At 42.6% G+C, this 20911-nt stretch overlaps 2 protein-coding genes across 3 annotated transcripts in view; one reads left to right on the top strand and one right to left on the bottom strand.

The window, feature by feature from the left end:
• The first annotated feature begins 3460 nt into the window (after positions 1 to 3460).
• Positions 3461 to 5095, top strand: NKX2-4 (NK2 homeobox 4). Its single transcript, XM_061125771.1, has 2 exons — positions 3461 to 3911; positions 4485 to 5095. The coding sequence occupies exons 1-2, from the start codon at positions 3473 to 3475 to the stop codon at positions 5093 to 5095; spliced, it is 1050 nt and encodes a 349-aa protein (XP_060981754.1). The 5' UTR covers positions 3461 to 3472.
• Positions 5096 to 11424: 6329 nt separating this feature from the next.
• Positions 11425 to 20911, bottom strand: part of XRN2 (5'-3' exoribonuclease 2) — a 61554-nt gene continuing 52067 nt past the window's right edge. Inside the window, exons 28-30 of one of the 2 annotated variants that reach the window (XM_061126468.1) lie at positions 19110 to 19173; positions 14198 to 14336; positions 11425 to 11971 (exon numbers count right to left, since the gene is read on the bottom strand). In XM_061126468.1, the coding sequence (XP_060982451.1) occupies positions 11906 to 11971; positions 14198 to 14336; positions 19110 to 19173 (269 nt within the window). In that variant the 3' untranslated portion in view covers positions 11425 to 11905. Of the gene's footprint in view, positions 11972 to 14197; positions 14337 to 19109; positions 19174 to 20911 lie in introns of those variants that run through there. The other variant, XM_061126469.1, reaches the window with a different exon arrangement.

Below are 20911 nucleotides of genomic sequence, written 5' to 3'. Positions count from 1 at the left end.
GACACACTAGAAATCTACTTGCTACCCTAGAAAAACAACATTGCCCTTTAAGTAACTGACTGGTTTTGCAAGGTCTCTCAGGCCTCTTTCTCTGAGCTTCTGTTTGACAACAGCAAATCCTCTATTTGGGTAAGGCTCCTACCTCAGGACTGTATTGCCAAATCATTTTGACCCTAAGGTTAACTAATACATGAGAAATTTTCAATGAATACCACATTTTTGTCAGAAAGCCAAGAGATTATATTGAATCTTTTTGTTTACGTAATTTTTCTATGTCTGCCACAGTCCAATTATTAACTTTTCAGTGGTGTGGTATACAAACGTACAAAAACCTAAGCTGTGAAAAAACCAAGGTATCAAACCACATGCCACCTCCTGTGTGTAAAAAGGCAGCATGTTTCAAGATGTACAGACTCACCCAGAAGAATCAGGTAACCGTGCCTCTGAGAGGGGAAAGAGGAAGGCTGGAGGATGGGAAGGCAGGGCCATCTCTTTTCACTGTGTTCTCTTTGGTAGTATTTTTTTTCTTTTTTTCTTTTTTTTGCTGAGTGCCAGCATTGTTTTTAAGAAAAGAAAAGAATCAACAGGAAAGCATTTCTCAGAAATATATTTCCTGTGAAATCCAGTTTGGTCAACAGTATTTAACAATCTACTGAGTATTAACTTCCATACATAATTTAGACAGACAATAATATGATGAAATGAATTTGATAAAAACCTTTAATGGAGTGTCAATTGGATTATTCTAATTTGCATCTGTACATACACATCCTCCAGAATACATGTTTTCAGAATCATCTGCACACATCCAGTGTTTTCAGCACGAAGATATGCAATTTCTGAAATGAGACCCAAACAACTGAGAGGAAGAACTGTTGAAGATTGTGGATATTTTTCATAACTGTTTACCTCTAGTAAAGGAGTACTAATTAGGGTATCAAGTTCCCAAGCAGCCAGAAACTGACAGTCGGCAGAGAGCCTCCAGACATGATAAGGTGCTTTCTTTATTCAAAGGTGTGAGCATTCCAGATGTCATCGGACTTGTAGCAGGAACCACTACAGTTGAAAAACAAAATAAGCAACAACTTGTAGTTCAACCACTCAAGTGAACTGTTATCCTAAAGTTTATAAAAATATTACATGAGATGAAATGTATAGCCTGAAAACGGAGCAAATAATAACTGTCTGGAAAAAACTAATGATAAGCACTTTTGCAGCTTGGATAACTAATCAATACAAAGATTATGATAATAGGTTTCATTTTTGAAACATGTTTGAACTTTAAAAGTAAAACATAATGGTTCACAAATGACTTTTTCTGTCCATGGATGTTAAAACAACTATTTTTACTTACCCTGTTATCTTTGAGGAAAGTTTGAAATGAAAGACTGTCTACTATTTTTTTATTTAAGTGGATCAAGTAAACAATACATTTTGAATTAAACCAAAACTTAAAAACCAAAGTGCAGTTTTCAAGATTCCAGCAACTACTTAAATACATACATAAATGCTTCTCTGTAATTCATTAATTAAAAAAAATTAAGTAGGCAATTCAACTGCAGGTAAGGATGAAGACCTAGCCCAAATGTTTCAAGCTCAGGAAAGACCTATAAAAGTGGCATGGTGTTAAAATTGTAGCAATACTATTATTGCTAAGTAAATAACTGACATCTGCAAATAATCACGGTACCTTGTCTTTTGTTCTTTCATTGTTTTAAAATACTAATACTCTACACACTTGCCTGGTTGATACTTTCTTCCCATAGATAAATGTGGGTCCCTTTTGCCCCATCCCCCCACCCCTAGATTCTTTGCAAAACTCACTGAAATGAACAAAACAATGATTAAAACAATAAAAGCAAAACCATGGAACACATTCCAATCAAAGTACGGAAACCAAACAAGAAAAGGAATAGGTAACTGTTCTTACCTTCAAGACGTGCACTATTAGATTTTATGTTCTAATAGGTTAAACTGGAATTGCTTTCTTACATCCCGTTCTTCTTCTGTTTTAAACAATAAAATCTTGCTTAAGAAAGCACTCTCCCTGTTTTTCTTTCTCCTACCCCACTCTCCAGGAAACCTTAAAAACTGCATCTTCGTTTCTCTGGCAGTTTTAAGTGAAGCACTGTTTTCAAATTTTAATCAATATGCTTCACAGACTTCTTTTGTCATATTCTTTATCATGTTCAGCATTCACAGGAGAGTTCACAAAGTCTAAGTTCTTCTATGCTATGCAGGTAAATTTACAAATCAAAGGATGACAAAGTTTTTTTAAAAAATCATTTATCTACAGTTGCGTATCTTTGAAGGGAAAGTACCATTTTCACCTGATGTCTGTACCCATTTCACATTTTTAAATAGATTATATTTTTTGAACAATAAAAAGACCCATTTCGAACAGCTAGAAATTTTGGACTTTGGGGGTGTGTTCTTTCCTTTTTTTTTTTTGATTACTGTAGTGATAGGCCAGTAAACCCAAAGTTGGATATTTTCACTCGGGGGAGGGGGGGTGCAGGAGGAAAACAAAAGGGAAAGAAACCTGTACAGAACTTCACAGGTGCGAGCTGAACAAGAAACATCAGAACACAGGAAAACCTAACCTCTTTCCCTTATCTAACCTCTATCCCCACAGAGCAGAAACAGAATACTTACAAATTACCATCCGTGTATTTGTGTCTCTGTGTGTTTTCTCTTCTTTGGATTTGGATACTTTGAGCTAATTTGAAAGTGCCCGGTTGGTTGCCCACAAAATGATGCTTGAGAGTCTAAAGACGCATAAATTAGAAACCCTACAAAGGGAGAGGACGGTCATTGTACCTCATCTCTTTATGCGCTCTTACGGTGGGACCCAAGAGCTTTTTTTTTTTTTTTTTAACACTTTAGTTGATGGAGCAAGTGAGAGGCTGATAGCTGCAGAGGACTAAGCGAAACCGCCATCCGCTCTCAACTTAGCACCATTCAGTCCACCGCCCCACCCCCCCATCTCCGAACACCCTAGACTTTGCTACTAAGTCACTTTAGGAAACTGGGGTCTGACGGGCAGAGGCGTGGAGTCCTTCACATCCAGCCTCGACACCAGCCTGAGTTTCTGTTTCTGATGCTCCAGGGCTAGGGTGACAAGAAGTCTGGATGGAAGCAGGAAGGATGGAGAAAGCGAAGCGGGTGATCCTTTCAAGAAACATCCAACTGCCCCCTTTACCTTTTTTGCCTCCTCTATGGGGAATGGGGGTGGGGTGGGGGTGTTGGTGAGAGAAAAAAGATGTCAAGGACCATTGTTTGCTCGTTTGGGATGTTGCTCCGCCCCCCGAGTCTGTCGTAAACCCGGCGCCGGACTAAAATAAACCCCAGATCCCGCAGCTCGGGGGGTTCGCCGCGCCGCCGACTCCTGGTCACAGGCGCAGCCGCCGCGGTCGAGGTGGCGGCGACCCGCGCGCGCCCCGGGCCCCCCTACCTGGCCGCCCGCCGAGCCATGTCGTTGAGCCCCAAGCACACGACGCCCTTCTCCGTGTCCGACATCCTGAGCCCCATCGAGGAGACCTACAAGAAGTTCGGCGGCGCCATGGACGGCACGCCGCCCGGCCTGGGGACACCCCTGGGTGCCGCCTACCGCGCGCCGCCGCCCGGGCCCTCCTCGCAGGCGGCTGCGGGGGGCATGCAGCCCCCGCACGCCATGGCGGGTCACAACGCGGCGGCGGCGGCAGCGGCGGCGGCAGCGGCGGCGGCAGCTGCCACCTACCACATGCCGCCCGGCGTCTCGCAGTTCCCGCACGGTGCTGTCGGCGGCTACTGCAACGGCGGCCTGGGCAACGTGGGCGAGCTGCCCGCCTACACAGACGGCGTGCGGGGCGGCGCGGCCGCTGCGGCCACCGGCTGGTACGGCGCCAACCCGGAACCGCGCTACTCGTCAAGTGAGCGGGGCGAGGAGCGCGGGACGGAGGGCTGCGGACGGCGCGGGCGTTCCCCGCCGCAGCCCGGGGCGCAGGGAGCGCTTGGGGGACCCCGAAACACTGAGCGCGCGGGGCGTCCTGGGACCCTGGGACCCCGAGCGCGCGGGGCGTCCTGGGACCCTGGGACCTGAGCGCGCGGGGCGTCCTGGGACCCTGGGACCCTGAGCGCGCGGGGCGTCCTGGGATCCTGGGACCTGAGCGCGCGGGGCGTCCTGGGACCCTGGGCCCTGAGCACGCGGGGCGTCCTGGGATCCTGGGACCCTGAGCGCACACCATGGGGCCCTGAGCGCGCGGGGCGTCCTGGGATCCTGGGGCCTTGAGCGCGCGGGGCGTCCTGGGATCCTAGGGCCCTGAGCGCGCGGGGCGTCCTGGGACCCTGAGACCCTGAGCGCGCGGAACGTCCTTGGACCCTGGGACCCCAAGCGCGCGGGGCGTCCTGGGACCCACCCGGCCCCGCCGGCGTCGCGGCCGCCGCGGTGTGAAGAGAGCGGGGCGGCGGCGGCTGACCGGTCTTCCCCTTGGGCCCCTCCCCAGTCTCCAGGTTCATGGGGCCGTCGGCGGGCGTGAACGTGGCCGGCATGGGGTCGCTGACGGGCATCGCGGACGCGGCCAAGTCGCTGGCGCCCCTGCACGCTGCGGCGGCGCCGCGGAGGAAGCGCCGCGTGCTGTTCTCACAGGCGCAAGTGTACGAGCTGGAGCGGCGCTTCAAGCAGCAGAAGTACCTGTCGGCGCCCGAGCGCGAGCACCTGGCCAGCATGATCCACCTGACGCCCACGCAGGTGAAGATCTGGTTCCAGAACCACCGCTACAAGATGAAGCGCCAGGCCAAGGACAAGGCGGCGCAGCAGCTGCAGCAGGAAGCCAGCCTGGGCCCGCCGCCGCCGCCGTCGTCACCGCGCCGCGTGGCCGTGCCCGTGCTGGTCAAGGACGGCAAGCCCTGCCAGAACGGCGCGGCCACGCCGACGCCCCAGGCCGGCCCGCAGCCGCCCGCGCCGACGCCGGAGCTGGAGGAGCTGTCGCCCAGCCCGCCCGCGCTGCACGGCGCGGGGGCAGGCCTGGCGGGGCTGGACGCGGCGGCGGCGGCGGCGGGGGACTACGGCGGCGGCGCGCTGGGCGCCAACCTGCTCTACGGCCGGACGTGGTGACGGCGCGGCTGGCCGGGGGTCCCTCCGCCTCCCGAGGGTCTGCGCGCGCCGACGGCGGGGTCGCCGCTCGCGAGCGGACGGACGGATCGCGGAGAGGGGCGGGCGCCGGGCCTCCGCTGCGGGTGGGGACGCGACAAGCCCCGGGATCGAACCCTGAGATCGCGCCGGCCAGGAAGCTTTGAGGTGATTTTCTCCTTCCGGAGGTTCCTAAATTGTGTAAAAAGCCGGCCGAGTCCACAACCACCACCACGTTCCTAACCAAAGCTCTCGGAGTTTTAAACGTTGGAGACTTACGTGGTGGTTGTAGCTCTAAAAATCAACCCAGCTTTAACAAGGTTTTCTTCTTGAAGTGGAACTTACCTTGGGAGATTAATTTTCGACCCCCCCTCCACCGCTCCCCCCGCCCCCGCTTAAGTGCAATTTCATTAATGTTTGATGGAAAGTGAACTGTAGCTCAAGGTGGATCATGCACATAGCAACATTACTGCAGAGGAGTTATTGCCATTTAGAGAAATGGAATAAACGTAATCAAAATATTATACGAATTGATATAGCTTTTTAAACTTAATGCTGTTTTTTAAATGTTTCGATCATGATTTGGCAATGAGTGTTTGTATATTATTCTAAAAGAGGCTTTTCCTCCTAAGATGCAGCTCATCAAAAGAAAGGATTGTAAGCTACTTTTTATATGGAAACTGGTCTCCCAAAATCAACGGACAAAATAAATTATACCCTATTCTACAGACATGTTATTTACTCTTTCTAAGGTATTTGATTATCTGAATTAAAGTACCTTGATAAAACACTAGAACAAACAAGCAAAATTGCTAAAACAGACATCAATTAATCTATTTTTCAAGCATGTCAAGAAGGAAGAAAATAAGGTGACCTATTGAATGGTAATCAGTGTGTAAAGAATCAGTAAAATATTGATTATTTTCTCATATTTAGAAGTTAATAGGGATTACACACCGATTTTGTTGGTGTTTTCTTGTACAAATAATGTATTTACTCTTTAATATGCTGATTTATATTTCCTATGTTTCAAAGGGATATTTAAATATAACTTAAAAGAATTTAAGTACTTTTTTTTTTGGTAAATTTCAAATGATCATTTCCTTTTCACTAAGTTGTATAGGCTTTTTTTTTTAACACTAGTTGGCATGATGTGACAACACAGCTCAGTTTATTCATGGTTTCAAGAATTGGTAGTAGATTAAAAATGCTAAAAGAAGACTGGAGAAAGGGAGTTCATAAAATGAAGAAAAATTAAAGACGTAACATGGATAATGCATGTTTTACAAATGACCAAAACATTTCCCAGAGACCCTAAACCTCTTATACATTTGATATTTTAGAATTATAGTTTGAAATGAAACACTTTATTTCATTTCATTGCTTGGGTATTTTTCTGAACTGTGCAAAGTGTTTTTAAAAGTTGCACTTTCTCTAAATATATTTTCTACAGTAAACAGTAATAATAATTAAAAACTCCAGTTCCTTTCACAAAGAGAAAAAAAACACTTAAAGAAGCAAGTGACTCAATCTTTATCAAGGGGCTGTGAATGCATTTTGCAAAATGATAACTGATTTTTAACACATTTTACATAAAATTTGAGCAGAAAAAATATGAAAATGATGCAGTACACTTTCAGAAAATTCTCCCAGTTTGAGTTTTTGCATGCTAATAAAATTGATTTTCAAAAGCCAACCAGGCTAGCATAACTATTACTAATGTGCCAGATTTAAAAATGCTTCTTTATATTGATTACTTCAAATTCTGAAATTCTACTTCTAGAAAACATGTTATAAAATTTCACATGGTTTGTAAATTTTTTTTTTTTTAACAGCCCAATACTTAACAAAAACAGTAGCTTATGGACTAAGGGTTCCGAGTAACATATTTAAAGAAAATAAATCTTCATGCAGAGTTTTTCCCTTGATAATTTTTGGAACAAAAAAATCCCTTAGACTAACTGAACTATCAATCAAAAAGACCATTAAGAAGAAACAGCCTTCTTTATACAATATTTTCTGAAAGTGTATTTGGTACAGGCATCTTTTTCCTTTCAGTGTTCCTTTAAATAGTAAGGGACTCAAGCCAGAGTTAATTGCTGCGGAGAGCTTAACATTCTACACCCAGAAATGTACTGAGTTTATGTGTGCACATCCAGAAATTAGGATAAGGTTTGTTTTTGAAACATTAAAATAGAAAATGTTTATACTGTAGAATTCCACATTCTGATTAATGCTAAACAAAAGCTTTTTTCCCTTCTTTTGCAATTAGTGCTTTGCAGATCTTTTATAAAAACACAAACGGCCAGACTAGGTGAAACTCATTAACTGAAGAGGAGGATAAGTGTCTTCACAACCAAGAGGGAGGTTGGCGCAGAGTCTTAAGTGGGAACAAAGCCCCTCCAAAGTTTAGCAGAGGCCACAGCAAAACTCCGTTTGAGAAATGCTAACTGCCGATGTCACAGTTTCCTAAAGGTTTTTGGGGTTTTACAGCATTCTAACCTATTTCTTCCCAGTTGAGGCACAGAAACCAAAATCCAGAATCCAAGTGGCAGAGAGGAACGGCGGAGATTGCAGGTACTTTTCTGAAATCTGTGTTGGGATTTAAATTGAAGTGGTGTGTGTGTGTGTGTGTGTGTGTGTGTGTGTGTGTGTGTGTGTGTGTGTGTGTGTGTGTGTGTGTGTGTGTGTGTGTGTGTGTGTATTTAAATTGAAGTGGGGTGTGTGTGTGTGTGTGTGTGTATTTAAATTGAAGTGGGGTGTGTGTGTGTGTGTGTGTGTGTGTGTGTGTGTGTACATGTGCACCCAATGTTGAAAGATACAGGAAGGGAGTTTTGTACATGGAAGAGGGGGTGTAACCCAGTTGTCTTCTGTTTGAGGCTTTGCTTAGAACTAAAACCTAACAGTCAGAACAAGTAAGTCAATCACACTTTTATCAACACAGATGTTGTGTCCAAACTCCATTCTGCTATGGACTGTTTACTTTCAATTTAAAGCAAATCAGAGACACAATCCTGTCCACTAAATGCAAGCACCTTCCAAAGACTTGCTTTGTTAGCTGCATTTCATAATGATGACTTTTAGAAAGACTTAAATTTGTGAACCATACTCACATAAATACCCATGACTAGATTTTTAGATAAGAATTTGTGCGTAAGATAATGCAGTGTAGTGGTGATAAAAGTTTCAGATGTAGTTGAGAATATGAATGATACCGCGCAGCTATTTAACGTTAACATTAATATGTGGATAAAACTCTGTATGTTAATTACTCAAGTCCAGTTTTTAAAAATACTGCTACTTGCCATGCTCAAATCCAATGAGACAGGGCACTAAGATACATTTTATTAAAAATGAATTAAATAAGTAGACTTTTGCTGCTAGTGAAAATTGGTGAGCATCTGGAGAAGATTCAAAGACGACTTGAAGTCAGGAGTCGCTCCTGTAAGTATTGAGATCACTTTGTGATTTTAGGATCACTTTTATGTCATTATATTTTGAGCAGGGAGGTTTGGAAGCTTCTGAGAGAGGTATATTGGTTTCTTTTGTTTTTGCTTTAGAATGTTGGCATGAAGTGCCTTTTGTTTCAGTTTCTAAATTTCCATGTAACCTCTCTCAGTAGTTGCTTAGGTGATTTCTAATAAAAGTTTAATCACAAATGTTGCCTAAGTTTAAGTTGTGCAAACTGTTTTGCGGTAGTAAGTGGTTCCATTCCCATTTCCCACACACTAATTAAAGCCTCTTACCTCTGCCCCTCGTGCCACATATGCGGTATCAGATAACTAGCAATGCAGACGTTCACCTCACCCTGAGTGGAGAAGAAATCCGCCGAAAATGGGCCGCTTGCTAGTTGATTAGTTTTGGCGCTCGCGGGCCGGAGGCTAGCGGGTCTGCTCCAGGCAGCCGCGGGGCCGGACGAGCCGGATGCAGGCCATGCCCGGGACCGCGCCGCCTGCGAACCCGGCTTCCAGGTTACGTCGGAGAACGACTACATTCTGATTTCCAAGCCAAGCGAAATTCACTTACCCTCAGGCTTAGAACTGAACAGCTGCCTCGGAGAAGACCCTTTCCGTTGTCTCCTTCCAGGGCCGACGATCGCATCCGTGCGGGGAGCCGAGGCGACGCTGGCCGGCGGCGAAGCTGCGGCGCGCGACCCAGGGAACCCGGGTGATGATGCCGCCGACGCGCGCCCCCCTGAGCCGCCCGCCCGGCCCTGGCTCGGGGTCAGCCTGCAGGTCACCTCCCCACGGGCTTCCCCGACGCCGCGCGGCTGGACAGCGCTCCGGGATGGACGGATAACCGTGTGCTGCCCTCGAACTCACCCTGAAGACAGACGCTCACCACCGGCTCTCAGCGACGCGATCAAGTCGGGCTGTTCCCAGGTTCTTAAATGCTTAAAAACCTTGAAAAACTTGGCCCTACTCAAGCATAGTACGATGGAGGACAGTTAACTACACAAAACCGACCCGTTGCCTTTATTTATTCCTGAGGGTAGAGGGGGCTAGTTATAGCTTTAACGCGCCATTGAAAGTTCTAAAAAGCCTTTGTTGAAATAACGGGGACTTTTTCTGGAAGATTCAAACGTGAGGGGATAAGTTGGAAAGAGATGTCAGAGTGAGGAGAGAGAAGGAAGCCAGGGCTCACCACCTGCTAGAGGAAAGCTCGGGGCTTAATTTTCCATCAGGCTTTTTTGCTTAGATGTCTTCAAAACACTTAAAAACATTTTCAAACTTAATGTGTTTTGATCAGTTACGTGCAATGGTGCAAAAAACCAAGTCAAAAACAATTATTTCAGATATGCTCATGAAAACTTAAAAAACTAGACCAAAATTAAAGATCTGAGAAAGTCTAGGTCCTGTAGACGCATGGCTCTAGGGTACTTAGGAAGCTGTATACCCCAAGACATGTGCCTGGGCTCCTTTGGAATATGCAATACTTGATTCAGGTGTTACACATTTTCAATATTCAGAAGATAAACAGCATTATTCCTTCACTGTATTGTGATGGTAATATATAATGGTTAATTCAGAGACTTTATCTCAAAAAAGAACACTGCTCTACTCACCCATCATCAGCAATGAACTCAATAGCTTCAAAATACCTTCCTATCCAAGGTTAAGGTGGGATTTTTCCTGAATAGATTTAACAAGTTGCCTTTGTTGAATATTAAAGCAAAAATGTCGAAAGTCAGAAACATTTTACAATCTGAGGCTAGAATGGAAAAGTGGACAAGTCTTCATACGTGTGTCTAAATTTGTTGGGGAAAATGAAAAACATATGGAAGTGCTTGTGTATGACCTGCAAGCATAAATTTAAGGAATTAGTGTACTTAGTAGCAAGGAAAAAATGAGTACAAACTGGAATCTATTGTGAAATAATGCAAAAATATACCAAGGAGCATACACAATTTACCTAGCAATTAAACTTTTCAGGTTTTCTTTTTTAAATCCTTTATTTATCCACTTCTGGCTGTGCTGGGTCTTCGTTGCTGTGCTCCGGGTGTCTCCAACTGTGGTGTGCGGGTTTTCCTTGTTGAGCACAGGCTCTAGGGCAAGTGGGCTTCAGTAGTTGCAGTGCTGGGGCTTAGTCACCCCGTGCCATGTGGAATCTCCTCGGACTGGGAATTGCATTGGCTGGCAGATACTTAATCACTGGACCACTAAGGAAGTCCAAAACTTTTCAAGTTTTCTTCTTTCTTTCTGCTCTTCCATTGTGTGTTGTTTTTTTTTTTTCAACTAAAGTATAACTGACCTACCACACTGCGTTAGTTCCAGGAGCACAAACTGATTCCAGATTTCTGTACGTTACAAAATGATCAGCAGAGTAAATCTAGTTACCACCTGTCACCATACAGAAACAGCATTATTGATTATATTCTCCATGCTGTAAATTTCATCCTGTGACTCATTTATTTTGTAACTGGAAGTTTATTTATACCACAATCTTCCTCACGTCTCACGCATCACCACCCCCCTGAACTTTTCTCAAAGATTTCTCTCAAACTTGGAGAATTCTCAAAGATTTAAAACAAATCCTTAAAACTGCAGCACAAATATGCCTGAAATTTGTAAAATGTAGATCATCTCACGAAGATTTTATAATTCGCCAAATTAGTAGTGGAAAGGCATACATGAGTCGGTTGGGTTGTCTTTCTGACCATATCCTCTTAAAATCTACTTCTTCATTGATTTTTTTTTTTTTTTGGACATCTAATTGTAGAAAATTCTGATATATTGATAAAAAAAACCCACACAGTTGGCCAAGATTTTCAAAGTTTAAATACTGTAAAAGAAAAACAACAAGAGAGACCAGAGTTCTAAGTTTTGCATTGTTTTTTACTAAAGTCCAGAAATTTCCATATGACAAGTACATCAATGAAATGTTCCCAAAGAAATACTGAACAATATACACTCTAGTTAGCTGAGGGTTCCAGCTCAAGAGTTCATACCTAATTCTTGTGCATTAAAAATCAGCATGGATCTTAGATGATCTAGAATACACTGTGTTTTGAAATCCACAGCTGGTTTGCTTTTTAACCATAATGAAAAACCAGTATTCCTATTCCATCAAATGTGTTTTACAAGCAATAATAAATTCAGATCCACTGTATTATGCAACACACATCTTTGGAAAGCAACATAAAACAGTGAGATCGAATCAGTAGAAATATACAGTTAAAAGAAATACACAAAGTACTGTAGTTTTATTAAAAACTACTACTTGAGAAAGAAATCTTTCCACAAATAGCATAAAACTGTAGAATGATGAAAGGATCTGGGAAAGCTTTACAAAAGCCTAATTCCAACTGTATCTTCCTGAGGGTGGTGGCAAAGGGTATTTCCTTCCTTCTCTGGGATATCCCTGAAGAGGAGAAAAAAAAAAAGCAAAAGTTTACTTTGTGGATTAACACTCGTGCAAAGAAATTAACCTTACTTCTCGATGGAAAAACACACCAAAAAGGGAATATTTCTTATAGGTATATCACACGGATAGTCTCCATAAATACCTGTGTTTGGTTTTCAGCCTTTTCCAAGCTGCACGTGAGTGGAAATTAGCATAAATGCTATCACTGACAACTAACCAAATCAGCCTTAACAAGCGCCTAAGAAACTGCTTAAAATGTACACAAATGAAGGACAGTTAAGTGTCTTATGTAAAACACTTGTCGGTCTCGCCTACCACCAGCCCCTCCCCCAGCCCCCATGGTATTTCAGGCCACATTGTGGGAAGGTGCCCACGTTACCCTCAGATATATTAGACTAGGAAAGCCATTTTGCTTAACCAAGGCAGGAGCTTGCTGCTCTGCTGAAGCCTAATGAACTATTAATTTTAGGTGTTTTTGTTTGTTTACCTATAAATAATAGTGAGCCACATTAGGTTATTACTTAATCAATTACTGGGAACTTTCATAACATTTCCGAGTATGCTTCCAAACACCATTTCGGTATAACCTAAAGATAAATGTGATGTGTCTGCCTCACAACTTCTAGTTTCTAGGGAGGATTCTGAAATGGACCCCTTTCCCCATACTGTCACTCAGAGCACTTTACTAGTTCTCCACTAAAAATATACTGAAAGTATAATTTTACTGGTTTTAACAGTGAACTTCTACAATTTAATAGTGCTTCAAAATTCTAATTAAAAAAGAAATCTCTGCAGAAAAAAGGCTGAAAAAGAAATGTATTTCCAAAAGGTCCTAAAGAATTATAATGTGCTAAACGACTTAGATCTCCTGAGTGAATAACAATTATACCTCCTGAAACAGCAGAAAGCTCCTCTAAACAGTGGGTCTCCCCTAAAGGAGGCAGGAGAGCCACTGAACTGGGGTCAGAAGTTAACAGGTGCCCCTAGCTCTGCTGCTCAACAGCAGGAGATTTGAGGTTTCAACTCCTGACTTGGAAAATGAGGGGAGTGGACTCAACTTTCTCCAGAGCTACTTAGTTGCAGGTACACCTTCCTTTCAATAATATTCACTGTTTAGGTTGCCTGGTGTCACCTTGACTCTAGCAACATAAAATCTCAATCTAGAGAACCTGCTGATATCATCTGTAGAGATTCTGGGCAGATAGTATGTAAGCAAAGTAATATTATACGTCTAAAGAACTGTTACAAAATTCTCTCAAAGGACAACTAAGATGGTTATTTTCTTGTAAAGTGAACTGAGACTTTTAAGAGTACACCAAAAAAAGTGTGAAGAAAAGATTTTTCTTAGCTGGCAGGAGATTCTTCTTAGTTGTCAAAACAAAGGGACACACGGCAAGAAACTGAGTTAGAAAATTAACATTCGAAGCACTGCAAAAGGCGGAGGTAACACAAGGTGAGCAATTTAAAACCCACTTCACATCACTGCAGGTGCCAGCTCCACGAACACTACACACTCTGAATCACTGCTTTCAGATCCTGCTCTCTGGCAAGCACTGGATTAAAGAGCATGTAAATACTGGCCAGGGTGTCAAATGGCTGAGGGACAGACTGAGGCAAACAGACCTCAGGCTTAAATGTTGCTACAACTGGATGTTATAAAGAGAAAAAAATAAAGCTTCCTCATAATGAATTTGTCTAGGAATTACTATACTCATTCAATATATAGCTGGTTTAAATTTAGTTTAAAAAAAAAAAGTGGGAAATTAGGAGTGATTTCATCCCATGAAGATACAACAGATAAATCAAGACACAAAACTCCTAAGTGGAATAAAGGTAACAGCTGAAAAGGTGAGAGATTACTTTCAGCTTCTAGAAAATTACCATTCATTTTGAGAGATCTAGTTTCTAATAAAACAAAAAGCAACATCATAAGGCAAAACAATGTTTTGGTGCTGGACCATATTTGTGCTAAATATTGGACTGCTGTGATTAAAGAGGCTTTTGGTCTGAAAATTCTTCAGCATCTTCAAAGTACAACCTATTTAATGAGGCACTCACCCCATAAACATTTTTAATGAGAGATCCAAGGGCAACCGAGCTACTCTTAACAGTACTTACAGAGATGTTTTAAAACAATCAACCAACCATTGAGTCTCAAGACGTACGTTCAGTACAAAGTGAGCAGTAAGCTTTCCACCCCAAAGCCCACACCACATCCATCACCTGTCTCCCTCCACGATCGTCACGTCTGGGTGGATACCCGCCCGGCCCAGCTAGCATCTGGTACTGGTTTGGCTGGAAGGCTGCATTTTGGGTTTGGAGCATCCGGTTCCATGGTAGCAAAGGTTCGGCCCCAACACCTCTGTGGAAAAGCATCACATTTACATTAAAGGTCAAAATCTTGCAGGTATCATTTCCAAATTTTGGGACAATCCAATGTGCCTGGATTTGTCCTAAGGGATATATAGGATCAGAGTAGCCTTTAGGTCCCTCACAGCAAGTGTAGTGTAACGTATTTCATGAAATATCAGCATTTGTTTAAAACTCAAGTTGAATCAGAAAGATCTGACTTTAAAAAAAAATTTGTTAAAAAAAAGATTTTGTTCATCTTCAATTGTAAAGTTTCCTTTTTAGTCACTAAAGTTTTGGACCCAAGATCACCAAGTTGGCTACATTTTAAGATGCTATCCAAAGAGTAAACATGCACGAGACAAGAGAATGAGGCTTTATTTTTAAAAATGTCCAGGCTCGTTCCTGGAGTCCATTCTTTCTAGTTAATTGCACGCTGCAAATGAATTCTTACTGCTGAGTATTTTGAATCTAGGGTAGGGGACTTGGCTGTTTTTTCCCATCCATTATTCTGCTCAATATGTCAGAAGGTCTGATCGGGAGGAAACCTTTTCAAGTTCTATTGATGCGGCTTTGAATTGACCATGGTGACCTAGCAACATGAGCACTAATTGGCAAGGACTGACTGGCAACTGGTGTACAGTTTACATGGGAACACAGATTCAACAGCTATTATAACCCAGTTTGCTGGCCCGGATTACTGGTCAAAAGAAATGTTTTAATTGTTTTCAAGTGCTTATTTTAACTCTGCAGATACAAAACAACAGGTATGAAGTATTAAATCATAACAATTTAAAGCTGTCACAAACAGTGTAGCAAAGATTTACCCTCTAAAGGCAATCACCCTGTATGACACAGCTTTCTTGAGGCATTTTCCTCAACTTCCATTTTATTCAACAGTCACTACCAAGAATAAACAGTAGCAAAATTCCCCAGTGTATTTCAGCAGTAGAAGCTTTGGGGGCTGTTACAGACACTGGGAGGAATTATAAGAAAACCTGAAATTTGCTAAAGCACTGAGCTGGTATTAGCTATGACCACATCAGCATATGAATCTCACTGCCTAGGTCTTAGTGGGGGAAGCCCAAAGCTGGGCTCACCCGGTAATGCATTCTTCTCACAGCTACTCAAGCCTGAATCCATCCTCTCCACCCCCACTCTCCTTCCTTCACTTGGACCTTGCCCTTTAAAAAAAAAAAACAAAAACAAACTAAACCAGCAAAGATAACTATTTTTGTGTGAGGTCTCCAAGAACTGCTCTCTAAAGAATTCTAGAAAGGCCAGTGCTATTCTTCACAGTTAGTGGTGGGACCAGAACTCTAACAGTATAATGTACTGTGAGTCGAAATAAAATGAAATATCTGTACCTCAGAAAGAATATGCGTATATTTAGGGCTTTTAATTATTTTTGAATTCACTAATACAAATATATTTCAGCGAGAATGGCTCAACTGTCAAGCAGGAACAGCTCTGTATGCAGAGAAGACACAGTCTCTTCTGGTCTCTGCAGGACTGAGTGGTTAAGATTCGTGCTGTGACCAAGGAGGCTGGTGAAAATCGGGCCATTAATGCAAAATCCGCTTGTTTCACGTGCAGCTCACACACTGTAGGAGCTGTGACCATGTTTTCTCCACAGTTTTACAATAGTAAAACTCAGTCAACTGAATTTCAGGAAAATCAGCTGGCATGGCTAAAATACATTGTAAGTGCACTTCTACATTATTTTATGACCTAAAGACAGGAACAAGGCTACAATGTGGAAGCACAAAGTTCTCCTTTTGGTTTAAAATGATTACCTGAAATGTTTTTTGACAAAAATGTTTATAAAAATAATAATTTAATTAAATAGTTACAAAAATAATTAAATGGAAAGAGCCATGTAAGAGGGACATGTACGAACTACCCTCTTCTGCTTGGTAGTGACAGAAAGGCCTTTATTTTACATAAGTTTATCATATTTCTATACTAATTATATCAGTTTGCAAATACTTTTTACAAACTGAAATCTGCCCTGGAAAATACATTCTAAACCTGAAATGGAAGTGCTGAGGCTGACACATTTTAATTTTTTTAAAATGAGTAGCTATCGACTGAGGCAACTTATTTGAGGCATTCTGCACCGTGGATGACAACAATATTCTGAAGTTTCTAAATTACTGTTTTGGAAAGCAGCTGGCAGTATGACATAACTATATACTACTCACTGGGATATTTTTAATTTATAAACACACACACACACATATATGTATATGACAAATCAGCTTTTAAAAATCTACAACTGAGCTTAGCACCCATTAAGTTAAAAAACGAAATGGCCACATTGGAAAAGATATGGCCAGAAAAGAGACTCCCCCACTGGCAAGGACACAGACAACAGGGCAGCACCCGGGGAGGAGGAGGCATGAGCTGGACCTCGATCACCATCATGATGATGGCTAGGCCGTCCTTTTGGGGGAGGCGAAGGCGGGAGCGGGGTGCTCCTGTTGTAATTTAAGTGAAATGAACATATGAATTATAAATACTATCTCAAAGTAGGAATTAATTCAAGAAACAGTGTAGTTTATGTAAAAAAAAAAAAGAAAGAAAAAGTACACTTGAAAAATTTTCTTCTCTAATAGGGTTCTCAACCAAACACTTAACAGTGCAGTGGAAAAGTACTGAACTAATAATCAGTGAAACCTGGTTCTAGCAAGAATTCTACTTACCAGTTGTAACATCTCAGCAAAGTCAGTTTGTGTTTTCTCCTCTGTGTCATGTAAGGTCAGAAAAGTGACTGACACAGGCTACAGAAATGAGTGATGTATCTGCTGAAAGGCTGGCTACTGGAGAAGTTTAGGAGGCTAAATTCAAACTTTGTTTTCTTTAATAATAAACAGTGTGTTTCTTAAACAGCCACGTTCTAAGACATAAGGAATTCTATTAAGCTCACACGTAACTTCTGCCTTATGGCACAGTTTTAGTTTCTGACTGAAAGTAAACCAAAACTCCTACAGAACACACATCAAATCTGTTGGGTTCACAGAGTCAATCGGGAAGATACCAACTTGACTAGGACACAGATCATAGATCAAAGAAAAACCCACGGATGTCAGGACATAAGTGGTGATCTTAGGGAAGCTTAATGTGGAGAGGGAAGGAAAGCTGTAGGACTGAATAAAGGGTGCCTCAGAAGGGGAAGGACTTCTCTGAAGTCCCTGTGGCTTCATGGGACAGAATGCTCAGAGCCAGTTTTCTGATGAGTTTTGCTCGGGTGAAAAATTTCTTGGTAAAAGAACGGTATGGAAGTTCAGATAAGCTGAACTGTGGGCTTCAGTTTCCTCATCTGTAAAAGTAAAAACATCTACTTCAAAGGGGCAACAGGAGGAATAAATGAATTCATGTTTCTAAAAGCATGTTATTAGCACAGTGCTGGCACTTTGGTGATTATTTAATAACATGGCAAAAAAGCAAGCAACGGGAAACCAAATCTTAAACATCAAACGTGACAATCGTTCTGCAGAAGGCAGTCATCTAAGGTAAGATCAGTGTGAATGTGATAATATGTATTTTAGAAAAAGTTCACCCCTCACTCATTTAGTGTGACAATGGTGCTACTCTGAGGATGCTGAAGTGGCACATACCATGAGCCCTGAGCACTTACACTGAAAACAGAACATAAACACAGGCAAGAGCAGTTGTTCTAAATTAACATGCAGCTTGCACTAAGTAGCTGATACTATTAATAAACAATTGAATAACATAATTTCTTTTATCTTCTTGAAGAAAATAATGAAATGAGGTTTTGGAGTCTCTAAAGAAAGAACTTTCTTAAAGGGGGTAGAGGTTATAACCCTGTTCAAATAACAACACTTCATTCATTTCAGATGTGAACAGATCAGACTGCTAAAACGGCAGAGGAGAGGCGAACAAAACAGATCAGGACTGGGAAGGCAAAGAAGGAAGCCGTGCTAGGAGGGGGCTTAAACTCGTCTTAGCATTTACCAATGCAGGCAAGACCAGCATGAGACGACAGACTTTAAAGCTGCCCTTAAAAATTATTCTTCAGATGTTAATATAATTATTCATAACACGCCTGGCTGCCTTCTCATGCAGAGACCACCTGACTTAGGCGAGCACAACTTATCAATGAAAGAACACATGTCAAACATCCCTTGTTATTAAACCATGTCACATTCTTCCTCGTCCGTGGTACTTATTAGACTGCAGATCCCATAATCCTCTTCTGAGTCCCTTCTGCGTTTAATTCAGTTCAGTCTTAAGTAGTTGAAGAAACTGTTTTCAGTGGCAACTAATAACTACTGACCTACAGCGACACTGCACTACAATGAGCTTGTCAGCCCTGAAAAAGTTGTACCAAAGAAGCTGATTAGGACTTCAAGAGGTCTGCAGCAAGAATCAATGGTTGGTCTGTACTGACACTGTGTTGCTGGCAAAGAAATGATAAAAGTGGAACCCCATTAGTTATGCCTCATTAAGCTGCACAACTCTTCTAAAAAGAAATTTGTTTAGCCTGACCAAAACCTAATGCAATTTTAAGCTCTCTGTGTTGCATTTTTCAGGGCACCTCAAAAGCATCAATAAAGTAAAGGCCAGGAACCAAGAAAAGCAGGAAACTATATAAATATGAATCTTTTACTTCAACGTGTTAACCATATATTTTCCTAAAGAACAGGCCCAAGAGAAACTCTTTAGAGGGGAGAAAGTACATTTCATAGTACAGCGAAAGCTCAAACCTCAAATGCTGGTGTGAAAAATTACTGAAAATTCATGTCTGCTTCAGTATTACCTGTCAAATCTTTGCTGCTGGAAAAGGGGAGGGGGACCTCGCCAGGAGTCCTGGGGCCTCATATCTGGAAGATAAACAGGAAAGGATTAAACAGGAGACTTTTTTTTTTTTTTGGGAAAAGTAATTATTATTCAGCTACCCACATATAATTAACAATTCTTGGGAAAAATTGAGACTGAATATAATAACGAGCATAATTACACACTGTGGAAATGTGAAAAGATGTGAAATCAACAAGGTCAACAAATTTGTCTGTAAAATTATTTCTCCTTTGATAAGAAAACATAGCTTTTAGTTTTAGAAGCCTTTCTCATTAAACTCACATGTTTCTCTCTCCCTTGCTATGTGTGTGTGTGTGTATATGCAAAGACATATGCATGTATTTTACATTCATATTTTAAATGTTGTGCAAAACGATGGTATTTTGGCTTTATCCATAAACAGAAACTGAACAAATAGTAACTTTAATATAAAGCCTAAAATCTGCCCCTTAAACACGTCAACCGGAAAGCACCCTGACTTTCTGAGCTGTGTCGACAGGACACAGCAGTCTCTCCACAACAGACCAGAGGACGTGCTCACAGAGGGATCGCCGACTTCCCTGCTGTTTTCTGACAGTCAAACCTCTTCCCCTAACATGAAGTGAAGCTGGGAACACTGAACGAATGACAAGGAACAGGTAAGTGGTTGCCGGCCCTCTGTGTAAAGGGGTGCAGGGCACCCCCAGCGCTGCCCACAGTTGGTATCAACTGTCCGCCGCTCTGGCCCCCAGTCTCGGTCACCTCAGCCACCTTCTGGCAGGGTCTGAGTGTGACCAGCTGTTCCAGGAGTTGTCTAATGAGGTCTCCGTGTGAGGACAGTAAGGTCTCCAGACTCCCAAGGCCCAAGGACAACAAGGCTTACCATAATGTATTCAAGCTCACATTTTAATGGAAACACAAACTAGAAACATGCTTTTCAAAATTACTTTCTTAAAGGAAAGAAGAAATGAAAGCTTATCTCTGGTTAGCAACCAAAAAGATGCAATCTGGGTTTACTTGAGGAGAAAAAGAAAAGTAGAACGTTGCTTTAAAACCCCCTGCTAAGGAGAATCAGGAACAAGTAAAGGCACCTGGCTGCTCACAAGGGTTCCAGCAGGAAACACCTGGCTGTTTCCACTTTGGAAGCAACATGGCCAAGGTGCTGGCCCAAAGAAAGCCTCCAAAGTGGACAAACCAGCCTAGGGGAGTCCCCCAGTCCCGGGCCAATGGCGTGTGCATGCGTGAGGCCTTTACCTCTATCACTCCCAAGCAGAATGCCATTCCAAACTGAAAGAGAGATGGCATTTCCAGTCAATGTGAATTATGCCTCCCTGTCATCTCTTTAAAACCAAACTGTTGTTTAGTTGCCCAGTTGTGTCCAACTCTTTGTGACCCCATGAACTGTAGCCCACCAGCTCCTCTTGTCCATGGGATTCTCCAGGTAAGAACACTGGAGTGGGTTGCCATTTCCTTCTCCAGGGTATCTTCCCAACCCAGGGATTGAACCTGCATCTCCTGCACTGGCAGGGGGATTCTTTATCACTGAGCCACCCGGGAAGCCCTAAAAACCAAATTAGTACCAGTCAAACAGAGAACAATGCTGATGATGTTTCTCTGTGATCATTAGATATTCAGACCTGAATGGAAACTCAGGAAGCTCATCACCACACAATTCACAGGAAGTAGGGCCAGGAACCTAGTCAGGGCCTGGAGTAATGTCCGAATCACTATGTACCATCAGGAAATCTAAATCAGAGGAGGTAAAACCAGAACTTCTTACAA

Source organism: Dama dama, chromosome 23 (assembly GCF_033118175.1).
Source record: "Dama dama isolate Ldn47 chromosome 23, ASM3311817v1, whole genome shotgun sequence".
Classification (NCBI taxonomy): domain Eukaryota; kingdom Metazoa; phylum Chordata; class Mammalia; order Artiodactyla; family Cervidae; genus Dama; species Dama dama.
Note: the sequence above shows the minus strand (reverse complement) of the source record. Positions and strands in the feature narration are given on the sequence as shown.

Bases quoted from the DNA above. Each gene is read 5' to 3' on its own strand.
- NKX2-4 (XM_061125771.1), top strand. From the start codon at position 3,473: ATGTCGTTGAGCCCCAAGCACACGACGCCCTTCTCCGTGTCCGACATC. The intron at 3,912-4,484 runs GTGAGCGGGGCG...GCCCCTCCCCAG, and splicing joins GGAACCGCGCTACTCGTCAA to TCTCCAGGTTCATGGGGCCG.